The sequence below is a fragment of the Vicugna pacos genome, chromosome 16 (genome assembly GCF_048564905.1).
Source record: "Vicugna pacos chromosome 16, VicPac4, whole genome shotgun sequence".
NCBI classification, from domain to species: Eukaryota; Metazoa; Chordata; class Mammalia; order Artiodactyla; family Camelidae; genus Vicugna; species Vicugna pacos.
In genome coordinates this window covers 58,596,041-58,618,246 of record NC_133002.1, presented here as the reverse complement: position 1 = coordinate 58,618,246, position 22,206 = coordinate 58,596,041, and the positions used below count along the sequence as shown (strand labels likewise).

The 22,206-nt window shown below is 48.9% G+C and overlaps 1 protein-coding gene and 1 long non-coding RNA gene across 6 annotated transcripts in view; one reads left to right on the top strand and one right to left on the bottom strand.

Moving 5' to 3' along the window:
* Window positions 1-22,206, top strand: part of RNF157 (ring finger protein 157) — a 69,703-nt gene that overhangs the window by 39,921 nt on the left and 7,576 nt on the right. For all 5 annotated transcript variants that reach the window (XM_006199414.4, XM_072939619.1, XM_072939620.1 and 2 more), the window contains exons 3-18: window positions 2,537-2,625; window positions 7,193-7,339; window positions 7,816-7,933; window positions 8,398-8,464; window positions 8,732-8,775; window positions 9,188-9,235; window positions 10,947-11,018; window positions 11,737-11,896; window positions 12,050-12,162; window positions 14,820-15,058; window positions 15,787-15,895; window positions 17,836-17,947; window positions 18,424-18,611; window positions 18,879-18,944; window positions 19,769-19,817; window positions 21,533-21,643. In XM_006199414.4, the coding sequence (XP_006199476.1) occupies window positions 2,537-2,625; window positions 7,193-7,339; window positions 7,816-7,933; window positions 8,398-8,464; window positions 8,732-8,775; window positions 9,188-9,235; window positions 10,947-11,018; window positions 11,737-11,896; window positions 12,050-12,162; window positions 14,820-15,058; window positions 15,787-15,895; window positions 17,836-17,947; window positions 18,424-18,611; window positions 18,879-18,944; window positions 19,769-19,817; window positions 21,533-21,643 (1,732 nt within the window). The remainder of the gene's footprint in view (window positions 1-2,536; window positions 2,626-7,192; window positions 7,340-7,815; window positions 7,934-8,397; window positions 8,465-8,731; window positions 8,776-9,187; window positions 9,236-10,946; window positions 11,019-11,736; window positions 11,897-12,049; window positions 12,163-14,819; window positions 15,059-15,786; window positions 15,896-17,835; window positions 17,948-18,423; window positions 18,612-18,878; window positions 18,945-19,768; window positions 19,818-21,532; window positions 21,644-22,206) is intronic.
* Window positions 9,245-18,602, bottom strand: LOC116283717 (uncharacterized). The gene is made up of 3 exons (XR_012059858.1): window positions 17,871-18,602; window positions 17,432-17,675; window positions 9,245-11,182 (listed from the first exon to the last, which is right to left on the bottom strand). It is a non-coding gene; the product is annotated as an uncharacterized lncRNA (long non-coding RNA).

The window sequence follows — 22,206 nt, the reverse complement described above, 5'->3', positions numbered from 1 at the left end:
AAAGGCCACTAAGATGGAAGCTTTGGTAGGTGGGAGCCTTTTACAAACAGGATTAGTTTCTCCAAAACAGATTTTCAACTGTTTTCTTTTGGGGGAGGGGGACGGGGTAAGAAGAACCAAAAGAGTAGGAGTGGGTTTATTATACTAGAAAGGATAGTACTTATAAAAGAGAATGACAGGTGACCCCACGGACACCTTTCCCTGAGCACTGAATAACTTGCATTTCATTGCTAGTCATCATCAAACATAATATTCTAAATGGAAGACAAAGAACTCCAGCTTTTTCCCCCCCTTTCCTTTTGCTTTTCTGTTTTTAATGGGCGAGGATATGGAGGGGAAAGCGCAAAGAGTGAGGGGAGAAACAGTTTTGTTTTGTTTTTTTAACTTAGGTTGGAGTTATGGATAACTCCAAGTACCCGTGCGAAGGAATATGATTAACTTCGCTACTCCAGAAAAAAATGTTAATCCCAAAGTCATTTATTTTGGCTTTAGAATAGACGAGCATTTGTGTCGGGTTTTCCTGCCTAATTACTTTTTGCTTAAGCTTATTTTAAAGTTGTTTTCAATTCTTTTAGTGTGACAGCTCAGCAAAGTGGGGCGGGGGGAGTAGAAATGGGCCACAGATGGGATCTGAATGAGGATTTCAGCTTTCCTGTCTAAAAGCCTCCTGGTGCACTGCAGGCAGGAGAGCAAAATTGGAATCAGCTTTCGGGAGAACAATTTGGCAACATATTTTTTAAAGTCTTAAAACTCTGCTTACTCTCTGATCCAGTAATTCCACTTCTAGGAATCTGCCCTAAGCAAATCACCAAACAGGCGGGCAAAAATGTAGGTGCAAGGCCTTCACCCCAACAGGTATCTTAGTGAAAAAGAAAGAAAAGGAAAACCAACTGAAAACATTGAATAGTGTGGAATTGAGGAAAGTATGCCCCTGTCTCTAACGTGTGTGGTTATATCGTCAAATTATAGACTTTAAAGACATTTGCCACATCTTTCTAAGTGAAAGAGGGATGACAAAACAGTACGTACAGTGTGAAACCGTGCACAGATGTGGCGGGAGGGGAGGGTGGAGGGAAGTGGATGGACGAGTGCCTGTCCGAAAACAAACATTCTGTGCCGTTAACTTTGGTATCGCCGAGTGGTGAAATTATGGCTGATTTTGTACTTTGTTGTGTTTTTCAAGTTTTCTGCTTGAACATACATTGCCTTGTAATCAGAAACACCAACTCCCATATTTTGAAAGAATATATGTTTAAGGTATTAATAAAAAAAGTAACATGTTACTGTATAATACTCACAAAGCAGATAATCTGAGTGCATATCTGATAGTTTGGATTAAATGTATTTTTTTCCCTTGGTTTGTTTTGGGGGAGAGGTAATTAGATGTATTTATCTATTTATCTTAATGGAGGTACTGGGGATTGAACCCACAACCTCATTGGATGCTAGGCATGCACTCTACCATTAAGCTACGCCCTCCCCCTTGGAGTGAATGTATTTTCTTAAAGGTCATGTTCGTACACGTGAAGTACCAGCAATCACACTGAATACACAAAATGAGATGTAACGTCGGCTCGATTGTGTTGCCCGAGTGAAGCAGCCGCAGTCAGCAAAAATCTGTGAAGGCACAGAGTTTTGTGTGGACGTTCTGTTTTCTGAAACCAGCTCTGGGCGCAGGCACGTCAGAGCTGGGAGCACTGACCGCAGTTTTGCAAAACTCCAAACGCTAGTAGGTTTCCTGTGACTCACATGTAAAAAATGTTTACTGCCCAAATTACACTGTAAGAATACAGGGAACATTTCAAATCACTCTTCATCTTCTAAAAGCAATTCCCTGTGAATTTTTTTTTTTACTGTTTCCTTTTTCTTATCTCCTATCGTCGGTTGGATACACAGATGTCTGAACCGGGGAGAGAGAGTGAAAGCATAAGGTAAATGATGGACAACCACAAACCTTTGATGACCCCCAAAGAGCTCTGGGCTCACGTCTTTTAAAAAACTCTGCTCTGTATGATCAGCTGCGGAGGAAATTTGTTCTTCGCTGTTTGCAGGCCTCCGCTCTGTACACGTGATGGGGTTCTCTTGTGTTTGCAGTTCCTAAATTCCTCAGACACCATGTGGCTTCCCTGAAGGAAAATCCTTGCAGGTCCGGCTCCCTGTTGTGAAAGGTCAGGTGGAAAAGCCTTTTGTGATTAACTCGGCCACCAGCCACCGTGTGTCCCTTGGTATTTGGAACTTCAGTGGGAGTTTTTATTAGTTGCCCACACTTTGAATGCTGACTCAGATAAGCTTCATCTAATGGGAAAAGCAGATAAACATAGCATTTTGGATGCCAAATCGGATCCCAGTTCCACCACTAGCTGTGACCTTGACCAAGTTCACTTAACTGGTCGGGTCTCTGTGTCCTCCTGCAGGGAGTGACCCCTCCCTGCACCTCGAAAGGCTGTTCTTTGTCAACCCTGAAGCCCTGACCAGTGAGGGGCCCTTATGGGTCTTTCTAAATACCCTGTCTTCTCCCACTTTCTTTCTGACACAGTTTCCTTACGCTGCCCCTCCTCCCCAAGAACCAGTGAAGACTCTGAGAAGTCTGATCAACATCCGAAAGGACACCCTGAGGCTCGTCAAGTAAGTTCCCGGCTGGGGTCCTTCTTCCACTCCCCGCAGAGAGGCTCCCCAAGCAGTTTCTGCCAGACCCGGGTCCTGGGCTGCCTGGATGGCATGTCTCGGGGCCTAGAGTGCTCAGAATTCCCCGTGATAGTCTGCGTTTGTGAAGCACGTTCCCTTTCCTGGAAGCCGTCGTTAGTATCTCTCCCCGATGAACTTGTCAGAAAGAGTGGTTGGGGGAGAGAGTAAATTTTGCTGACACCTCAGCAAGCCTATGTAAAAATGGGATACTTGAACTTGGCACAGGAAACCCTTATTTTATGGCTTCTATTTACTTTACATTTGCAATCTCATATGCCCTTCCTCTGGGGAGCTCGTGGTGCCCCGGGTTTGTTGTTGAATCCCAGCTGTCAGCATTAATTATCACAACATCTTCCTTCTTCGTGCTGCCCCTGAGACAGTGTCATTTTTCAGCCGATGCTGCCATCCGGGTAGCGTGTCTGTCCATGAAGACTTACTGGCTCCCTGGGGAGACAGATTTGGTTCGGGCAAAGCAGAGGTCCCACATTTTTCTAAGTGGATAAGGAAGATGACTCAGAGACTATTTTATGCCTGTCTAGATCAGGAGGTTTATTCCCCTCCAATCATTTAATAAATATAAGCACTTTACTGAGATACAATTCACAGACCATTCTTCACTCATTTAAAGTGTACAGTTCAGTGATGTTTAGTTATTCACAGAGTTGTGCAATCATCACTGCCCTCTAACTGTGCAACAGTTTCATCACCCTAAAAGAAACCCCATATTCATTATCAGTCACTCCCCATTTCCCTAAAATCTCTTCTTCCCAGCCTAAGTTGCCCCTAAACTCTTTTCTGTCTGTCTCTTTCAATTTTTTATGTTATTTGACTGCCTCCCCAACTGCTCCCACCCCAGGGTCAACTTGGGGACGAGAGAGCCAAGGGGGTGCATCTCTGGCTGCAGACTCTTCTGCAGCCACAGCCTCGGCGGGGGGTTCCTGCGAGCATCGGAGTAGATGGAGGTGGTGGGGCCTCGGGAGCCTGCCAGCCGTCAGCTCCCCTGTCCACCTGTTCTCTCATCACACGTGGCCTGCTGGCTCTTTTGAGGGAGATGGATTCCAGGGTGCGAGCCCTTGTGAGGTCCTGGCCTCGGACGTGGCAGCCTGGCTGCAGCTCAGGAATAGAGTGGGGCCGCTGTCTGTGCTCAGAGGACCTGGCTGGGACGCAGGAGACCAGTCTGCTTCCCAGCTTCACGACGGCTCGTTGGGCAAGTTTCTGAGCTTCAGGCTTCTCCCTGTAAAACAGTGACAGCTGAACTTACCTTTCATGGCTGTGGCCAAAATTAAAGGAGATGATGCAAGGGAAAGAACTTGGTGTTCAGTAAATGTTAAGATGAAGGGTGTTTTTATTTGTTTTTCCAAGATGGGACTGGAGTAAATTCTGATTCTCAGATTTTCAGGTAAAGGTGGAAGTGTTCCTTTGCTTCCTCTCAAAACCCCACTGAATAATAATGGGTATTTTTAAAAAGCGTAAGTCCATGGTTACCAGCGGGGAGAGGGAAGGGGGAGGAGCATTCTAGATACAGAGGGGAGCAAGAGGTACAAACTACTGGGTATAAAATCAGCTGCAAGCAGATGTACAGCACGGGGAATATAGCCAATATTTTATCACTGAATATGGAAGACAACCTTTAAAAATCGTGGCTCACTGTATTGTGTGCCTGTAACTCATGTAGTATTGTACAGCAACTGTACTTCGATGGGGAAAAAAAAGAAAAAGAGACATCATGTAAGCAGAAAAAAACTGCATAAATCCACAAGAATTGGGAGAACAGGAAGACAGCGTCAGGAACAAAATTCTAGAGGCTAAAAAACAGATGATGAACGTTAAATAACTTACTAGACCTGGAAAATCAGAATCTTGAGCAAGCAGAAGGAAAAGCTGAGAATCACCAGTTTATACTGTGATTTCCCCCCAAAGGCTCAGGACTTGGCAGTTCCAGGTGCCTCTGGGCACCCGGGGGCAGGGGAAGGGGGGCGGGAGGCGAACAGGAGGGGAATTGGTGGAAGGTCTGTTTGAGAGGTATTCACGGCCCTCCCTCACCTTACTCTGTGCGGCCGGAACTGCCTTCCCACCTCCCACACGCCGGCAGAAGGCGAGCAGGTGGTGCTGACTGGGGAAGTTAAAACAGAGGGTGTCTGGACTTGGGGGATCCAGGCACAGCTAAGGACTGGACTCTGCACTGCAAACAGGGGGTTAGGTGGTGGTAGACTGCTGGATACTGAGTCCTCCAGCCTATCCTCCACCCCCAACTCTGCCCCCAGAAGGCCGGCAGCCAGGCCTTTGTCAGAAGAGAGGAAAACTGTTCTTTGGGCGATCAGACCCACCCGGGTGGGAAGACCAAAGACACTGGTATTGGAGGTTCCTCACCAGATACAAATGAGTCCCCACACCTTGCCACGCACTCAGTTCCAAGCAGAGGTTTTAAATTTCTTACATGTGAGCAGACAACCAAAGATTCTCAGGTGTATAAGGAACGCCTATCATATGAAAGGCAGTGACAAAACAAACAAACGGGGGAAAAGGTGGCAATGAGAACTGTGCAGGAAGAGGAGAACTTGATTGGTAGCGTCAGAGAAAACAGAGAAAATGTTGCCTTCTTATCTCACGGACACAGTGACAAAGCGTTTAGTGAGCAAAAACAAGGCTCTCAGAACTTAAAAACATAGAAGTGAAAAAATCGATGGAATGTAGTAAGACAAGTTGAAACATTCTAGAAAGTGGAGCAAAAAGGCAAAGATATGGAAAATAGAAGAGGAAAGATATGAAGAATAGAACATCCATTTAGAAGGTCCAACATCCGACTCACAGTTTTGGAAAGAGAGAGTGGAGAATTCAGAAGGGAGGAGTCACCAGTGACACACATGATTTAAGAGTTTCTACAAAGGACCACCGAGTGCCCAGCACTATGGATGAGGAAGAGGAGTTTCTGTATCAAGGAGAAAAAGGGTAAGCAATATTGGAATGGCTTCTTACTTCTTGCGAGCGACACTGGAAACTGGAAGATAACGCAGCAATGCTTTGAAATGACTTTTTAAAATTTTTTAAAGTATTTATGACTTAGAATTATTTACTCAGCCAGACTTCCCATGAAGTGTGAGTGGAGAATAAACTCTCCAAAATCTTGTCCCTCCAACACACCCTTTTTCAGGAAGCTACTGGAAGTTGTGCTCCAGCAGAATGGTAGTGTAACCCAGGAAAAAGGAAGCCGGGAGGTTCAGGGAATGTGCAGCTCTCCAGGACAGAGGCGAAAGGGATTCACAGAGTGATGGGGCCGGGAGGTTCAAGGATGGAGGTGGTGTGCAGGTACAGAGGGTCCAGGGTTCATATGGAGCAGCTCACAGGGCTCCAGAAAGACCTGCCCAAAGAGACAAGATGCAGAGAATGCCCAGAACATCAAGAGGTTAAGACAGCTGGCAGAGAATTTGGGTTTCAATGAGTGATTAGTACATAGAAAACTAAGCAACTTCCCCAAAAAAATGAGTACAAACTCTAAGAAAAACTTATGCAGGGGAAAAAATATAATCAGAGATGGCTCTGTAGCTGAGCTGTGATTTTTTTTTTTTAATGGAGGTGCTGGGGATGGAACCCAGGACCTCGTGCGTGCTACGTGTATGCTCTACCACTGAGCCACAACCCCCCCCAACGTAGATAATGTTGAAAGAATCACATTCCTGAAGACAGCAATGTTCTGAGCTAACAAAGTCATGCTGCATCACACGGGGGCGGGGTGGGGGCGGGGGTCCCTACGTGGAACAGGGTGAGGAAAGAGAAAGCAAGCCTCGTTTCCATGGTAGGAAGTCAACAGAGAATGCCTCAAACCGAAAAACTGACCCCCGCGTGTTATTTAAGAAACATGCAGGTAAGTGCCCAGTCAGCTACAGAGGGTGAAGAAGGTTTCCTTTGAAGAAGGGGAGAGGGAGCAGAGTGAGACTTGCTGTTCTTTGTCACAAGCCTTGTGGAAACTATTTAAAATATGTGGTTAGTAACTTTGATTAAAATAAAAACTTTAAAAAAAAGTCTGGCAAATACACAAGGATGTTAACTGTAGCACCGTGAAGTATCAAAAATAGCCTAGGGGAGGGGATAGCTCAGGGGTAGAGCGTGTACTTATAAGCACAAGGTCCTGGGTTCAATCCCCAGTATCTCCATTAAAAATATATTTATCAGCAGAAGTAGCCTAAATGCCCAGCGATGGTGGTGAAGAAGTGCTTGGCCACCATTCTGAATAAGGACGGAGGCCTCAGTGTATCATCACGGAGGGAAGCCCACAATATATGCAGGAAAGAAAGAAGAGGGGGAAGGATATAGCTCAAGTGGTAGAGCAAATGCTTAGCACACACAAGGTCCTGGGTTCAATCCCCAGCACCTCCTGTAAAAATAAATAAGTAAACCTAATTAACCCCCCCAAAAAAAGTTAAAAAATAAATTTAAGAAAAAAAGAAGATACATTTTCAAATACTAATTTGCTACCCCCTGAAAATGCTGAGTCTTTGTGGTTTTCTAGATGTGCCGAGGAGGTGAAGACACCTGGAGAAGAGACCGGTCGAGCAAAAGTCCACTACAACGTGGAGTTCACCTTCGACACTGATGCCCGAGTGGCCATCACCATCTATTATCAGGCCACCGAAGAGTTCCAGAATGGCATTGCCAGGTGAGGACAAGGGCCCAGGGAGCCGTTCCTTCCCAGACCAGTCAGGGTCCGTGCCTGGCGCCCTCACCTGGGGGGGGGAGGGGAACAGTCTTTTTCTGCAACCAGGTGAGATCTGGTTCCTGAATTTGGATTTTCTTCTGCACAACCTTCCTTTTTCCCCGTTTCCCTTTAAATTGTGCCATCTTGGTACAGTGACGGCAGCATGGCCCTTCAGGTCATCGAGGTGCTGTTAAAAATCTATGAAGCGACCTTTCTGTGGGTGTGCAGGTTGAAGAGATAAGTTTAATAGCATCACTGAGCAAGGGCAAAGGAAAGAGGCGATAAAGGAGATCTTCTCTTTTCTCCTTTTTTCCTTTTCCTCTTTTTCCCTCTCCTTAAGCCTGTTGGTAATTGAGAACAGGCAGGAGACGGAGGAAGTTGTCTGGTTGTCTGGGCTCCACCGTAACTCTGGCTTTGCTTCCCACTTTGATGGACAGCTACATCCCCAAAGAGAACAGCCTGCAGTCGGAGACCGTGCACTACAAGCGCGGGGTGTGCCAGCAGTTCTGCCTGCCCTCCCACACCGTGGACCCCTCCGAGTGGGCTGAAGACGAGGTGAGCGCCGCTGGCGGCGGGGGGACTGGCTGCCGGGAGGGAGCACGCGGCCGGTTCCGCACACAGACCCACAGGGCGTGGGAGCGACTTAGGACCCCAGCTGGCAGCCAAGGACGGGCCCAGGTGCTGGAAGACCACGCTCCCCTTCAGCCTTGTAACGTCCTCACGTCCTTGAGAGGCTACATGTCACCTCGTTAGTGTTTCTATTCCAAAGTAGCCCGTTAACCTCGGACATTTTGAGGAAGCAGTGCCCAAAGGAAAGACCTGTAGGTTAGAAGCCTTTCCGTCTCTGAGATTTTTACAAAGTCGGCCTTCCGTTAAGCGGACTTAGGTGGTAACCAGGTTGATGGATGAGCTGCGGAGATGGGGTTCAGGCATCCTGACGGGGCCTCCCCTTCTGACGGGCTACTGCACCACTTACATGTGTTAAGCCCTTTTTTTTTTTTCCTTTTCTTTCCCTTCAGCTTGGCTTCGACCTGGACAGAGAGGTGTACCCGCTGGTGGTCCATGCTGTGGTGGATGAAGGAGACGGTACGGGGGCTCCCTGTCCTCTTTGGCTGCGCACGTGCCCTGTGGAGCACACTGGCCTGGCAGCGGCTACAGCCCCCGGGCAGCACGCTGTCTCTGTGGGTCTCAAACAGGCACTCGTGCACCCAAGCTCCTTGGGGGACGAGACTCCTATCGGGTGACATGACCCACCCTCTCCCGTGACAGCCAGAGTGTTGGGTTTGCCAGATTGCAGGGAATCGGGGAAGGTGGACAGAACTGAAGTGTATTATTCGGCTTTATTTCTTTCAGAGTATTTTGGCCACTGCCACGTCCTGCTGGGCACCTTTGAAAAGGTACGTAAGGCCTCACTTTGGGACAGTTAGCCCTGGCTGGCCTGGGAGGACCCGTGGGGCCCTGCCTGCTGGCTGCCTGGGCTCAGCAGGCTGGGTCTGGCTGGGGAAGTGGGGGGGAGTTGCGTGAGCACCACACTGGGGGCTCTGCCCCTGCCCCCCCGCCCCCCCCCTCACTGGGGTCTAGTTCCAGCTCTGCCGGCAGCTTGTTACAAGACCTTGGACTTCCTGGGCCTCTTCTTAAAGTGGAAGGGCCAGACCACGTGCTGGTGGGATGTGTCCCATATTAGGGGTCTGCCATTCCACATGAGGGGCGGGGGGTCCAAGAACACATGTAACCGAGAGAAGTAACAAAAGAACAGCTGGCGCTTCGATGCCCTCCTTCCTTGTCGTAACTGTCCTATTTTCACTCCAGCACACAGACGGGACTTTCTGTGTCAAGCCCCTCAAACAGAAACAGGTGGTAAGTGCTTGAGGGCCAGGGACCGATGGAGCCCCCCAAGCTGGCTCTTTCACTCCTCTGTTACCTCCTACCACCCCCATCCTTTTTTTTATTTAATCAAAGAAGAATAACAAAAAAGGGAATGCTTTTCTGTGTCAGAAACTACTTGGGTGGGCCTGAAAGGAGTGCTGATTTTTGGTGTCTTTATTGTTCCGGAATTGGTGGTGAGGCTGTCATTGTCTGAGCAAAGGACTTAAGAAAAGGAAAGGACAGGATTTGTCTCCTGACATTAGGTTAAGGGACAACTCTCTTTATTTAAAATGCCAGGGTGAGAAACATTTCCAGCTAAAGAATTAAGTATCGGGGTCCAATTCAGGGCCAATTAGAGCCCTTGGCTTAATTTATCCCAACATTCCTTTCCTCAAATTTGAAGTTCGCTGGCCATCTGCCCCCTTCCAGAATGAGGGGTAAGTTATGCATAGGTCTGCTGGAAACCCGAAGCACCACTGTGTGCCAGCACTTTCCTTCCACTCTTGCAGAGGTAGGAGGGAGTCATGGAGGCTGAGGAGGGGACAGTGGTGGCAGTGGCATTGCCAAGGGAGGGTGGGTCATCACACAGAGGGAGAGTTGGGTGGTGGGGAGGGTAGTCCTTGGTTGAGATACAAAGAAAGGTCTCTTCTGCAGATGGGTGACAGATATCTGAAATTCTGAATTGTTCATTCTTTGGGGTATTAAGTGCTCTCCACCGTTAACAGGGTCAAAGGTAGTCAATAATACTTTAGTATAAATTTGTTGATAATGTCCTTTTCAATCTAGTCACTATGTTAAAGCAAGTTTGAAGAGAGGCAGAGGAGAAAACAGATCCTGAGCCCAGCCAGGGCACTGCCTGGAAAGGCCAGGCCTCAGTGAGTTGCCCCTTGGGGAGGATGCCTGGAGGATGGAAAGGCTAGGGTAGCTCAAAGGAAGTGGTTGATCTCTTTTCCTGTTGCTAGACTGGCATTAGCAACAGACTGTGTCAAACTGGAGTGTGGGCTGTGAAATCAGTGACAGGCTGGGTCTTAGGGGAGGGTTTCCCTGGGTCGGAGGTGAGGCAGGGGAGAGGGGCGGGTTCACATCAAGAAACAAGGGAAGGGCCAGCTTTGGCACTGACGTGGCCCCAGCTGGTGGGAGAGGAACTGGGCGTTGAATTGGAATTTTAAGAAGCAGGACCAATCAGGGTAATTTTGCAGCAAATCAGAGGTGGTGTGGGAGGGGGCACAATGGGAGGAGGCCCTCTTTGAAGGTCTTACTCTCTCTCCTTGCTTCTGCATGTTCCCTTTCCCCTCTTTTTCTTGCTCATTTCTTCTCTTTCTTCCTTTCCCATTTCCTTTCCTTCATTTCATAACATCTACACTCAGCGTTTATCACATAGCTGATGCTTCTGTTTGGATGCACACCCTTCCATCCTTTTCCTGGTCTCTGCCTTTCTTAACCGTCCGTCATGGTGAACTGCAGTATGAGTGTTATTCCCCGTTGGGTATAGTGGTGGGCGAATTAGACATTTGACTTTCTTTCCCCTCCCAAAGAGAAAACAGAAGCGAATCAAAGCATCCTTTGCTTGTCTAAGCCTATGACGTTCGTCATGGTGCGTCAGTGGTCCTTGTTACCAGAGGCAGTTGGGGCAGGGGCGAGTTCCCATTCCTACCTCTCAGCAGAGTCCACCTGCCCTTGAACTGTTCCATTTGCTCTTCAGGTGGATGGGGTGAGCTACCTCCTTCAGGAGATCTATGGAATCGAAAACAAATACAACACGCAAGAGTCTAAGGCAAGTTCCGTCCGCAGTTCTGAAGGTGCTCTTCCCAGGAGGCGGAGGGGGAGCGTCTCTGAGACAGCCGGGAGCTAGGGATTCACCAGGCCAAACTCGGGCATCAGTTGGGTACTAGCAGGGTATTTTCTTGTTCTTCATTTCAGATGATTGTACCTATGTCACTGTGGAAATGAAAAAATAGGCCGGTTTGGATCAGTTCTCCTGGGGAGCTGGCTCTGCTCTCTCAGTTCCCTGGTCCCTCAGTTCACTGCCCTCCCCCTTGCCTGTGTGGCCTCCTGGGCCTCTTCAGCTCAGACTGTCAGAGAGGACCAACTCTGAGCCTCAGAGGATGAGCTAGAGACAAACAGTTGCCAGATGAAGTGAGACTAAGTGTGTGAATGCACTTGGGAAACCATCAAGTTTAGTGTAAATGTATGGTTTTGTTCCAATTGCTTATCTCAGCTCTGCAGGCAAGCCGCCTTATACAGAGTGTGGGACGTGGCGGGGAGGGTATAGCTCAGAGCGTGCTTGGCATGCACAAGGTCCTGGATTCAATTCCCAGTGCCTCCATCAAAAACTAAATGAATAAATAAACAAACAAATAAACAAATAAATAAATAAACCTAGTTACCCCCCCACACACACACACACAAAAGCTTTTAAAATTTTTTTAAAGAAAGAAAGAGGGGGACGTGAGCATCTCTGTGTCACTGGTTGAATTTCTGTCTCCGGCCAGGTGGCTGAGGATGAAGTGAGCGATAACAGTGCTGAGTGTGTGGTGTGTCTCTCAGACGTGCGGGACACCCTGATTCTGCCCTGCCGCCACCTCTGCCTGTGCAACACCTGTGCGGACACCCTGCGCTACCAGGCCAACAACTGCCCCATCTGCCGACTGCGTAAGCCCCAGACCCACAGGGCGAGTGGCTGGCAGGCCCTGCTGGGCCCCCCAGGGAGGAACTCGGGGAGGAGGGATCGTGGCTCTGTGTGGGCTCTTGTTCATCCTGACCGCTGTATCATGATGTCCTGATGGCCTTTTTGATTCTTCACAGCTTTCCGGGCACTGCTTCAGATCCGAGCCATGCGGAAAAAACTGGGCCCCTTGTCCCCAAGCAGCTTCAACCCCATCATCTCATCCCAGACATCAGACTCAGAAGAGCATTCAGTAAGTTGGGCTGTTTTCACCTTTTGTCCTTCTTTATGTGACTTTGCAGCAAGTAATTTACACCTTGGCACACTGAAGTATTTCATAAGCTGGCTGAGGTCTTGTGTTAAACCCAACCAACAGTACTGCGGAAGACTGGGTGCTGGTCATTAAAACCTCCTTTTCCGCCTTGGGAACTCTGCATCCGGTTAATTTTTACCGCTCCTAGAGCGGTCCACGTTCAGGTTCATTCTGCGGGGAGATCCAGCTCTGGAACTCCCCCAGGCAGAAACAAGAGGATGATTGTTTTGGATTTGGATACAATTTACTGTCTTTATCTGAATCCTGGAAGAAGGTAACTGTTTTCCTTTATCCCATTTCGTGGCTTCAGGGACTGGGAGCTGAGTCGATGAAATAGGTCACCTCGGTCTCATGGTGTCAGTGACAGTTAGAGGAAAGTCTCCAGGCTTTGTAGTTACAGACTCACAGGTCTTGTCTTTAAGTTAACACGCCAGTGGAGGAGATTAATTATTAATTACTCAGTAAATGGTATTGGGATGATTAGGTCGTGATTTAGGGAAGAAAAATCCTATTAGTTTAGCACTGCACTCCTTACCAGATAACAAATTCCAGATAGAGTAACTAGTTAACTATGCAAAAAATGAAGCAAACGAAACTTTGAAAACCTAGAGTAAATTATGGATGATTCTTTAGATGCCTGTGGATGGGAGAGGGCTCTCTGATCTAAAAAACAACGGAACACTACAAAAAGGGAACATGTCGATTTTACCACATAAACATTTTTAAAGTTTGTATGTGTAAAAGATGACCAAAATTAAAAGGCAAACAACAAAACATTTAAAGAAAAAAAATATATACTCTCAGCATTTGTATCAGAGGAAAGGCTAGTATCTTTACCATAAATGACATGAATGAAATAGTGGATAAATGGCAAAGGATCTATTTTTAAAATCCTCCGAAGAAGAAACACAGCTCTTTGACATCCTTTTTTAAAAAGTCAAGCACGTTAAAAATCAACAACATGCAAATTAAAATGAGATAACATTTTTCACCTTTCAAATGTAAAAACTTTCTTTTTAAAAAATACCCCAAGCTGTGATCTGTCAAAAGATAAAACATTTAAAAAGTGTATGTTTGACAGCGTGAGTGCTATGAATGGTGTGGAAAAGAAGCTGCCAACTTCTAGTGTGCTGTCTTGATCTTTGCAGTAAACTAAACTTAGATGATGTAACTGTATAATTTAGTAGTATGTATTTGGCTTGTTCCTTTTTTAAAGTGAGGCTTTGTATTTTCTCACATATTCTTTTTGGTGATAATTGAGTGTTTTTTCTTTTCTTTCTTTTTTTTTTTAATCAACAATTGCTCTTCTATATTTTACCTAAAAGGCAATTTGAGTGAATGTCATCTTGGAAGAACGTTCAAATCTATGAGGGAGAAGTATTTCCCCATATATAGACTAAACAGAAACATTTACTTTACTAGAGGAGCTTTTGGGGACACAACTGGGATAATCTGAAGTTAATAAGTCCTTCACTACCTTCCCATTAAAAAAAATAATCTTCATTACAGAAAATTCAAATAGGCAGAAAAGGTTGGTTAAGCAGAATCAACCGTCATCCTATTATGTTAAGACAAGCAATGTTAATATTTTGGTAAACATCATTTGTCCTTTTACTTTGCTAAAAATGTATATTTTTATAAAACTGGGCTCATACTTGCATTCTGTTTTGTATTGTGCTTTTTTCACTCAACAATATATTGTGAACATCTTTCCCAGGTTAAAAAAAGTGTATTTGATTTTTTATTTTTATTTATTTATGTTGAGGTATAGTTGATTTACGATATTAGTTTCAACAACATAGTGATTCAAAATTTTAAAGAATTTTTAATAAACAAAAAATGGGGGAAAAAAAAACCCATGCTGGCCAAGAAACAATTAAAATAGGTATTCTGCACTGCTTGTGAGAGGGCAAGATCACTGAAAAAAACAAAACAAAACAAAACAGCTGTATGTATCAAGAGCCTTAAAAACATTCGGACCTGGTAATCTAAGGTCTTAGAATTTAATACCAAGAAAATGATCTGGAAAAAAAAAGAGATTTATACACAAAGATGTTCATCAAAGTGTTGTTTACAGTACAAAATGGATCCAAATAAATAGCCAGAACCAGTAGAAGAGTTAGGAAATGTATGGTATCTATGGAAAGGGACGCATGCGAAGGAAAATATTTATGTTCTGTAAAATAAGCTGGGTATAAAATTGTTATTTACAGACTGATCATAACTGCGTAAACAGTACTGAGGGAAAAACGGAAGAAATACATGAGAATGTTAACAGAAGTTATCACTTGGGGTGGTTTGATTGTTGATGATTTTTTTTCCTTCTTTCCACTTCTTTGTATTTTCCAAGTTTCCTGTAATGAGCATATATTTCTATTATAGTCAGAAAAATCAACATTATTAAGAAGAAGTTCATCTGTAAGCAGAGTCTAGGAATGTGTGGTTCTCATATGCCTCTTAAGACAGAGCTTTTCTTGGCAGAGCCCCCAGACCAGATGTAAGAGAAAGCATTCTTCCAGTGTAGAGGAAGAAACATACTCAAACCATAAAACGAAGAGTATTTAGTTCATTTTTCAACCTGTCTCTGATTCCCCTAGTCCTCAGAGAACATTCCACCCGGTTATGAAGTGGTGTCTCTTCTGGAGGCCCTCAATGGGCCCCTCACCCCGTCCCCAGCAGTCCCCCCACTCCACGTGCTTGGGGACGGACACCTCTCAGGAATGCTGCCTTCCTACGGCAGCGATGGCCACCTGCCTCCTGTCCGGACGCTCTCGCCCCTCGACCGCCTGTCCGACTGCGGAAGCCAAGGACTCAAGCTGAAAAAGAGTCTCTCCCAGTGAGTAGCTGGTGTGCGACAGTGTTGGCCCTGGGGTCCTTGATGAGATGCTGTCAATCCATCTTTCACCTCTTCAGTGCTGACTCCCGTCCCAGGTCCCAGGGCAGTGTAGACCCTCTGGGCTGTTCCCAGAGCTGCTCACTTCACTCAAGACCTGGGCGAACACTTGAGGGGAAGTTATCCCACCCCTTAGGAAAGGAAAATAAGATGGCATATGGGTACGTAGACGGATCCAGACGGTCAAACCTTATGCGTTCTGTTTCGGGGGAAGGGCGTGGGGCACAGGGAAGATGACATCGTTAGGGCCATTCAGGCCCCTGGGGAGCATTGCTTAATTTGAGAACTGAAGGAACCTTGTGATCTGTATTTCTTAAGCATATAAATCCAACTAGGCTCCAAGTCACAATAAGCTTCTGCTGCAGAGGAAAGGGGGCTATTTTATAGATGAAAATATTGAAACCCTAAAAATGTCAGTGGTTTTTCCCAAGTTCAGGCACAAGGTTCTGAAGGTGCTTAAGGTCAAAACTGAGATTTTCCAACACCCGGAAGAGGTCTCAGACCCTCTGGTGCCCTTTCCCACGTCCCTGCTCCTTCCTAAGCTTTGGGTTCCCTTCAGTTCCCGTCACGGTCCTGCTCTCCCGGTGACATCTGGCTAACGAGAGCGCAGGCAAGTCCTGTCCTGTAAGTGAACGTTGGCTACAGCTTCTTTTCCCTTGGGGCTTTTATAGGTCCACCTCCCAGAATTCTTCTGTGTTGCCCGAAGAGGACGATGAGCGTTCCTGCAGTGAATCCGAGACGCATCTGTCTCAGGGGCCGTCAGCCCAGCATCTGGGCGAGGTGATGAGCATTGGCCTTTCTTTCTTGGTTTTGGGCTCCAGGCACTTTTCTTCCTGTTAGCCTCTTCCAGTCCACCTGCTCTCATTCCTTCATCAAACACCTCCTGAGCGAACACTCTGAGACAGCAGTGAAGGCCTCAGCAGACTCATTCTCTCAACAGTGTATGGGGTGGGGGGTATAGCTCAGTGGCAGAGTGCGTGCTTAGTATGCATAAGGTCCTGGGTTCAGTCCCCAGTACTGCCATATATAAACAAACAATAAGCCTAATTACCTCCCCCACAAAAAGACAAAAATTTTTTTTAAATTAAAAAAAGAATGTATGGAGCCTGTGTCATTGACCAGGCACTATCCTCTATATGGAGAATGGCTGTAGTGAGGACACCACAGAAGTCCCCCGCCGCGTGGCACTTATTATATGCATGATGGCGGGGGGGGTGGATACAAAAGATAGTATAAGTACAAAGTGTGTGTCAGATGCTGCCATGGCTCAGTACGTCAAGTCAGGGAGCCTCACAGCCAGAGGTGGGGATGCTAGCTTTAAAATGTGATCCATGGAGGGTAGGGTGTACAGCTCAGTGGTAGAGCACATGCTTAGCATGCACGAGGTCCAGGGTTCAATCCCCAGTACCTCCATTTAAAAAAAAAGTGGTCCATGGACAGAGGAGGTGAAAGGGGAAATTGTGCAGATGACTGAGGAGAGAGGGTTCTGGGCGCAGGCACAGCAGGTAGGAAACCCCCCTGGGGTAGGGGGGGATGGGCAAGAGGTCAGGCAGGGTTCTCTACCCTGTGTGCCATCACAGGCTGTGTTTAACAGAAGGCAGAGGTCTGTGATGCCCACTCCCAGTGAGGCTTCAGGCCAGGTGCAGTGGGGCATGGGAAGAGGAACAGTGGTTCCTGTCCTTAGGAGCTCATGGTCCAGTTGGAGGCAGGACATGTACACAAATACGACCACCATATCTGGCACATAAGTGTTGCTCAGTGTTTGTTGAATGAATGAGTGAATTTTAACTAGAGAAAGTAAGTGCTCCCAAAACAGACCCTACAGTGCTGTGGCAGAGACACGGAGGATTATGTTAAGTGGAGAGAACCAGAAAAGGTGTGATGGAGGAGCCACCTTTGAGCTGAGTATCCAAATTTCTTAGACGTGAAGAGAAAGGCAAGAGAGACATTCCAGGTGGCGGGACAGTAACGTAGAACACAGAGCAGAATTGAGGGCTCTGAGCCGGCTGGTGCCACAGTGGGCACCTTGCTTCCCGAGGGCCCACCTGACGGGGGTGTGCAGACTGGATTAGTGGGGAGACAGATGGAACCAGGAATGACCCTGACCCCAGTAGTCCAGGCAGGGGGGATGCCTGAACTAAGATTTTAAGAAGACTGCCTGGGGGAGAGAGAATGGGGCTGCAGAGAGAATAATAGGACTTTGCCGCGGCTGGTGGGGGGGGCGAGGTTGTGAGCCGGGGGGGGGGGGGGAGGGTCCAGGAGCAGGTGGTGGCGGGGAAGGTGTGTCTGTGTTCCCTCCATCCAGCTGGAACTAACCTGCCATCCAGGTGGAGAAGCCCAGCCGGCAGCGGGGCCTCTGCTGGTTTTGTGTTCTTTTCCTTCAGAAGGAAAGCTGTTTGTAATCCTGGGGAAACCTGGGGTATCCCCGTGTCACAGCTGCTGGGTGACCTGTGTCACCTGAGCTGCGGTCTTTGTGCAGCTCCAGCAGATGCTCGGCCTCGGGCAGGATGTGCTGACTGAAGTCTGTGCCTCCCCTGGGAGACAGCCACTCGGGTCAGGGCTGCAGAAGGGATGACAGAGGAGAAACCAGCCCTGCCCCTGTGTGTTCCCTCCTGCCGTCCCTCCCAGAATCCCCTTTCCTCCTCCTCGCCCAGGCTCCCTGCCCTCACACCCTCCCCCTCCACTGCGTCTGATGGGCCCTTACTCCGCTTCCCCCCCAGGAATGTGGTGTCACTCCAGATAGTGAGAATCTTACCTTGTCGTCGTCGGGAGCCATCGACCAGTCATCTTGCACAGGGACACCTCTCTCTTCCACACTTTCCTCCCCAGAAGGTACACGCGGGGGCAGGGAGCGACTGCATGCTCTTCCCCCATCAGCCAAGTCCATAGCGTTTCTCTTACTTCCTACAGGAGGGACTGGGGAGCAGCAAATTAATACCTAACGGGCATCACAACATAGGCCCCGTCTTGAGAGAGAAGGGGGCATCGCTGTCTTGCAGTGAGAGGGTGGTCTTGCCGCTGAGCTAGGAGAGAAGCGGTGATCTTGCTCCCAGTCCTGCTGTCGAAAGGTTTTCCTTTAACATCATGACAGGGACAAGCATCCCTCATCCCTGAGGTTGAGTCTGCGCTTGAAAATGTAAACGAGCAAAACCCTGGAAAACGGTCAATCTAAACCCTTTCTGCTGGGGGCAAGGTCAGGCCACTGCGCCCTCACTGCCCGGGTGCGGGGAGACAGCCCTGCACCGCATTCAGCTCCCCACAGCCGGGCCTGACCTCCCCTCTCCTTCCTTCGACCCCTGTCTCCAAAGACCCAGCCAGCAGCAGTCTGGCCCAGTCGGTCATGTCCATGGTGTCCTCCCAGAGCCAGCACTCCCAGATCAGCACCGACACCGTCTCCTCCATGTCTGGCTCCTACATCGCCCCTGGCACTGAAGAGGAGGGGGAGGCGCTCCCCTCTCCACGGGCCGCCAGCAGGGCCCCCTCAGAAGCAGGCGAGGTAAGGGAGGAGCACTTGGGATCTCTATGTTCACACGCACATCCCAACTAGCTCAACCCGAGGTCTGCCCGGGAAATGTGCAAAGCCCTCCAGTGCTCAGGAGGGGTGGCCCGGAAAGCAGGGTACCACATAGCAGGATCAGAGACCCCGTCAGATCTGATCGTCTGTTTGGCACCATTTCTTTCCTGAGAACTTGGTTTGCTGCCAGGCAAGCTGGGGAGGAGAGCCAGTCGCATCTGAGCCTTGATTTCTGTTGCTCTTTTGCAGGTGACGCCAGCCGTGTCTCCGGACTGCAACTTTGTCGGCCTCGCCACCGAAGAGCAGGATGCAGAGGTAACCCTAAGGCGGACAGTGGAGCTCCCTCCCCAGTCGCAGGGACTGTCGGTGCTGGCAGGGAACACAAATAGGATGGGGGCTGTTTGGGAAGAAGCCTTCCAAAGCGGTGCACTTGGATGAGCGAACAGTGGGGTGCGGAGAAGAGGGACTGTCGGATTAGCAGAGGGCGCTGGTCTCAGTGTAGTAGGCGTGGAGTGAGTTCTAGAGGGAAGTCTTCTGGGCCAGACCCCTTGAGAGAGCGTTTGTCCTCATTCACTTGGTGAGCATTTACCCAGGACAGCTGTCTCACAGGTGCTTCCTGGCACTGGGGACATAAAAACTGAGGGACATGGTTTCTGCCTGCCCCCCACCCTCTCCACCCATCCAGGAGCTCCGCCGGGTGGGGGAGACGCGATCACAACTTGGCGTGACGCATGCTGTGGCAGAGCCTGGGGGGGCGCCCAGCTCACAGCAGGGCCTCTGGAACTTTTTCTTGAGCCAGATGTTCTCAAAGAAGTATCTGGATAGGGCGTGGGATCCTAAGGGATTTTTGAAAGCTTTATGAGTTCACTGTTTGCTTTTTCACTAGGCAATTTCCCCCTTAGAGAAACAATGTAAGCTAAACTATGACCAGGGTTACTCCTGACAGTCCTGGGGTCCAGCTGTAACATGCCTCAGACCTGGTCCCTTCGGGCCGGTCCTGCCTCACCGAGCAAAGTCTGCCTCGGCGGCCTGCTAGTCATCTCGGACATGGACGGGAGATGCATAGATGCCAGGAAGGTGATTAGTTCTGTCTCCAGCCAACCAATGTACTTGTTCACAGTGCCTTCCTTCTGTCCTAGGGAAATGACGTCCTAGAGGAAGAGGATGGCTCACCCACACACGAAGATGGTACAAGACCTGGTCATCTGCTCCCTCTTACTACATATCTTCCCTGGGCATTCTCCAGAGGGTGCAGAAGGAGGCACTGATGTGATTTGGTGGCCCTGCTCAGCTGTGTGGCTGTTGGGGAGAGGTTGTCTTCTTGATGTACAAACAGGGTATCTAAGGACCTCGGTGGCCTCCCCAGCTCTTCCTGGGCCTCAGAGCCAAGGACGTCAGGAGGACGCTGCAGAAAATACACATAGTTCCCCATCTACAGTCAGGAGATTCTGAAGCTTCCTGGGCAACTCCCATCACCCTCCCTCCTGCTTCAGCTTCTCAGCTGAGTCTCATGTAGCGGCTGGAGCAGCCCCGGGGTTCAGCAGCAGAGCAGTTTCCGCCACCTGGGAGAAAGGCAGTAGGTTCGGGCTTGCTTTAGTGAGGAAAACGGCTGATGTTATGGTAACGGGCATCTTAGCAGCCAGCGGCACAGTGGTGTGGTCCAGAGACCTCGGCAGCTCAGTGTAAACAAGTGTTTTACAGGCTATTGGGGTTTTTTCCTCTTTAACCATCTTTCAGGCCTCAATTCTACTTTCAGTCGGAAGAATTTTATTTCTAGTAAGCCTAGAAGAGAAGGAATGACCAACAGAGTGAGGAAGTAGGAGGAGGGGGACTGGAAACCCCCCCTGGGGATGGAAAGTCAGACATCCCAGGACCGGGCTGTCCTCCCTGGCTGCTCTGAGGTACCTGCACAGAAGGGCAGCCTCCAAAGCAGACCTAGATCCTACTCAGACACAGATGTCATCCTGGTCGCTTCTGCTTTAGCGCTGGCCATTGCTTGGGGGAGTTCAGGGGGGCATGCATGCACACCTGACCACTCTCGCCTGGACGAGCAGCCCTAGAGGAGGGGCGGCCACCAAGGCTGGGCCTGCACCCCACTCACGCGCCAGCCTGAGGTGGGGATGGGCGCCTTGGCCCCCGGGCCCTGAGTCATGCCTTCAGCGCTCAGGGCTCCAGAGTTCCCCTTTGTGACAGTTGCCCCCATAGAATATTTGCTTCTGGAAAGTGCTGGGCAGCAAGTGGTTTCCACCTGTCATTCCATAGCCCACATGGTAGATGTATATTTCCTGCTCTCCCCTTCACCAAGAGAAAAGGCCGGAGGGTGGAGGGGCTCTGAAAAAACGACGTCTAAGACTTTCCCCTCCCCCTCTTACATGACTGTAGGTTTCTGGTCAGTCCCTTAAAACATACTAGAATAACAAATTAAGTCTTTGATGTGCAAAATTATGGCACCAAAGACCTATAATTGCCGTTTTACTTATAAATAAAATTTTGCAGAGCCTCGTGGTCATAATCACACCCCACACACACCGACAGAGACAGGCCAGAGCAGGGGGTCACTTCCCCCAAGGCTCGCCTAGCATTTCCCAGCCTGGCAGAGCTCTGCTCTGGTCCGGGTCCCTGTGGCCACATCCCGCAGCCCTCCCCCAGGCTCTGGCTTCCCAGGAACAGTGGCTGGAAAGGGGCCCATTCAGGGAACAGAGCTGGGCAGGGCGAGAGCACCAGCATCCCCACACAATTTGATTCCTTTACTATCCGCTCTTTACCCACTTACTATTGTCTTTTTTTTTAACACATGGTTTGATTTTTTTTGTCTCCATCCTTGAGATTTTTATTTTAAGGACAGCAAAGCAGAGGAAAAGACAGCCAACCCCCCTCTAACTGCGTTAATAACTCCGTTTCAGGCCAGAGGACATGCGCATTTCTAGGTATGGAGTATGACAATAACAATGACTTTGACATCGCAAGCGTGAAAGCACTGGACAATAAGCTGTGCTCTGAGGCCTGCTTACCCGGTGAGTGGCAGTCTGCTGAACATGAACTTGGTGGGAGACGCTCCCCTGCTCGCACCCCTGCTCTCACCCTGGACACCCATCTCTTGCCCTGCAGTTCCTGCAGGAAGGCATGGGCTGTGCTAAGATGCTGGAAACCCGTTGCTGAAAGGAACTGAGGCAGCCTCGGGAGAGTCCCTGAGCAAAGAGCCACCCCTGCTCTGAGACCATTAGGACAGGAAGAGAAGAGCAGACCTCCTTCCAAATCCTTTGGATTTGGCCTGACCGTGCGGCCTGCATCGCCGTCTTGCAGATTCCGTGGTAGGCGTGGCCTGGTCTCGTTTCCAGGGAGTTTGAGGCAGATGCCGCCTCTCTGAGAAGGTCTTGGAAAGGGAGCCTGAGCCCTTGAAAGGAGAACCTATAGCTCCTCAGAGGGACGTGTTGAGTTAGGCTCAGAGAGGAATCTGAAAGCCAGCGTCTTGCAGACTAGCGAATGGCTCTATGACCCAGTGAGCTTCGGGTTACACCAGCTGCACTGTGTACTGGCTAGATTTGGATCCCAAAGGAGAGATCAGGGGTCGAGGGTG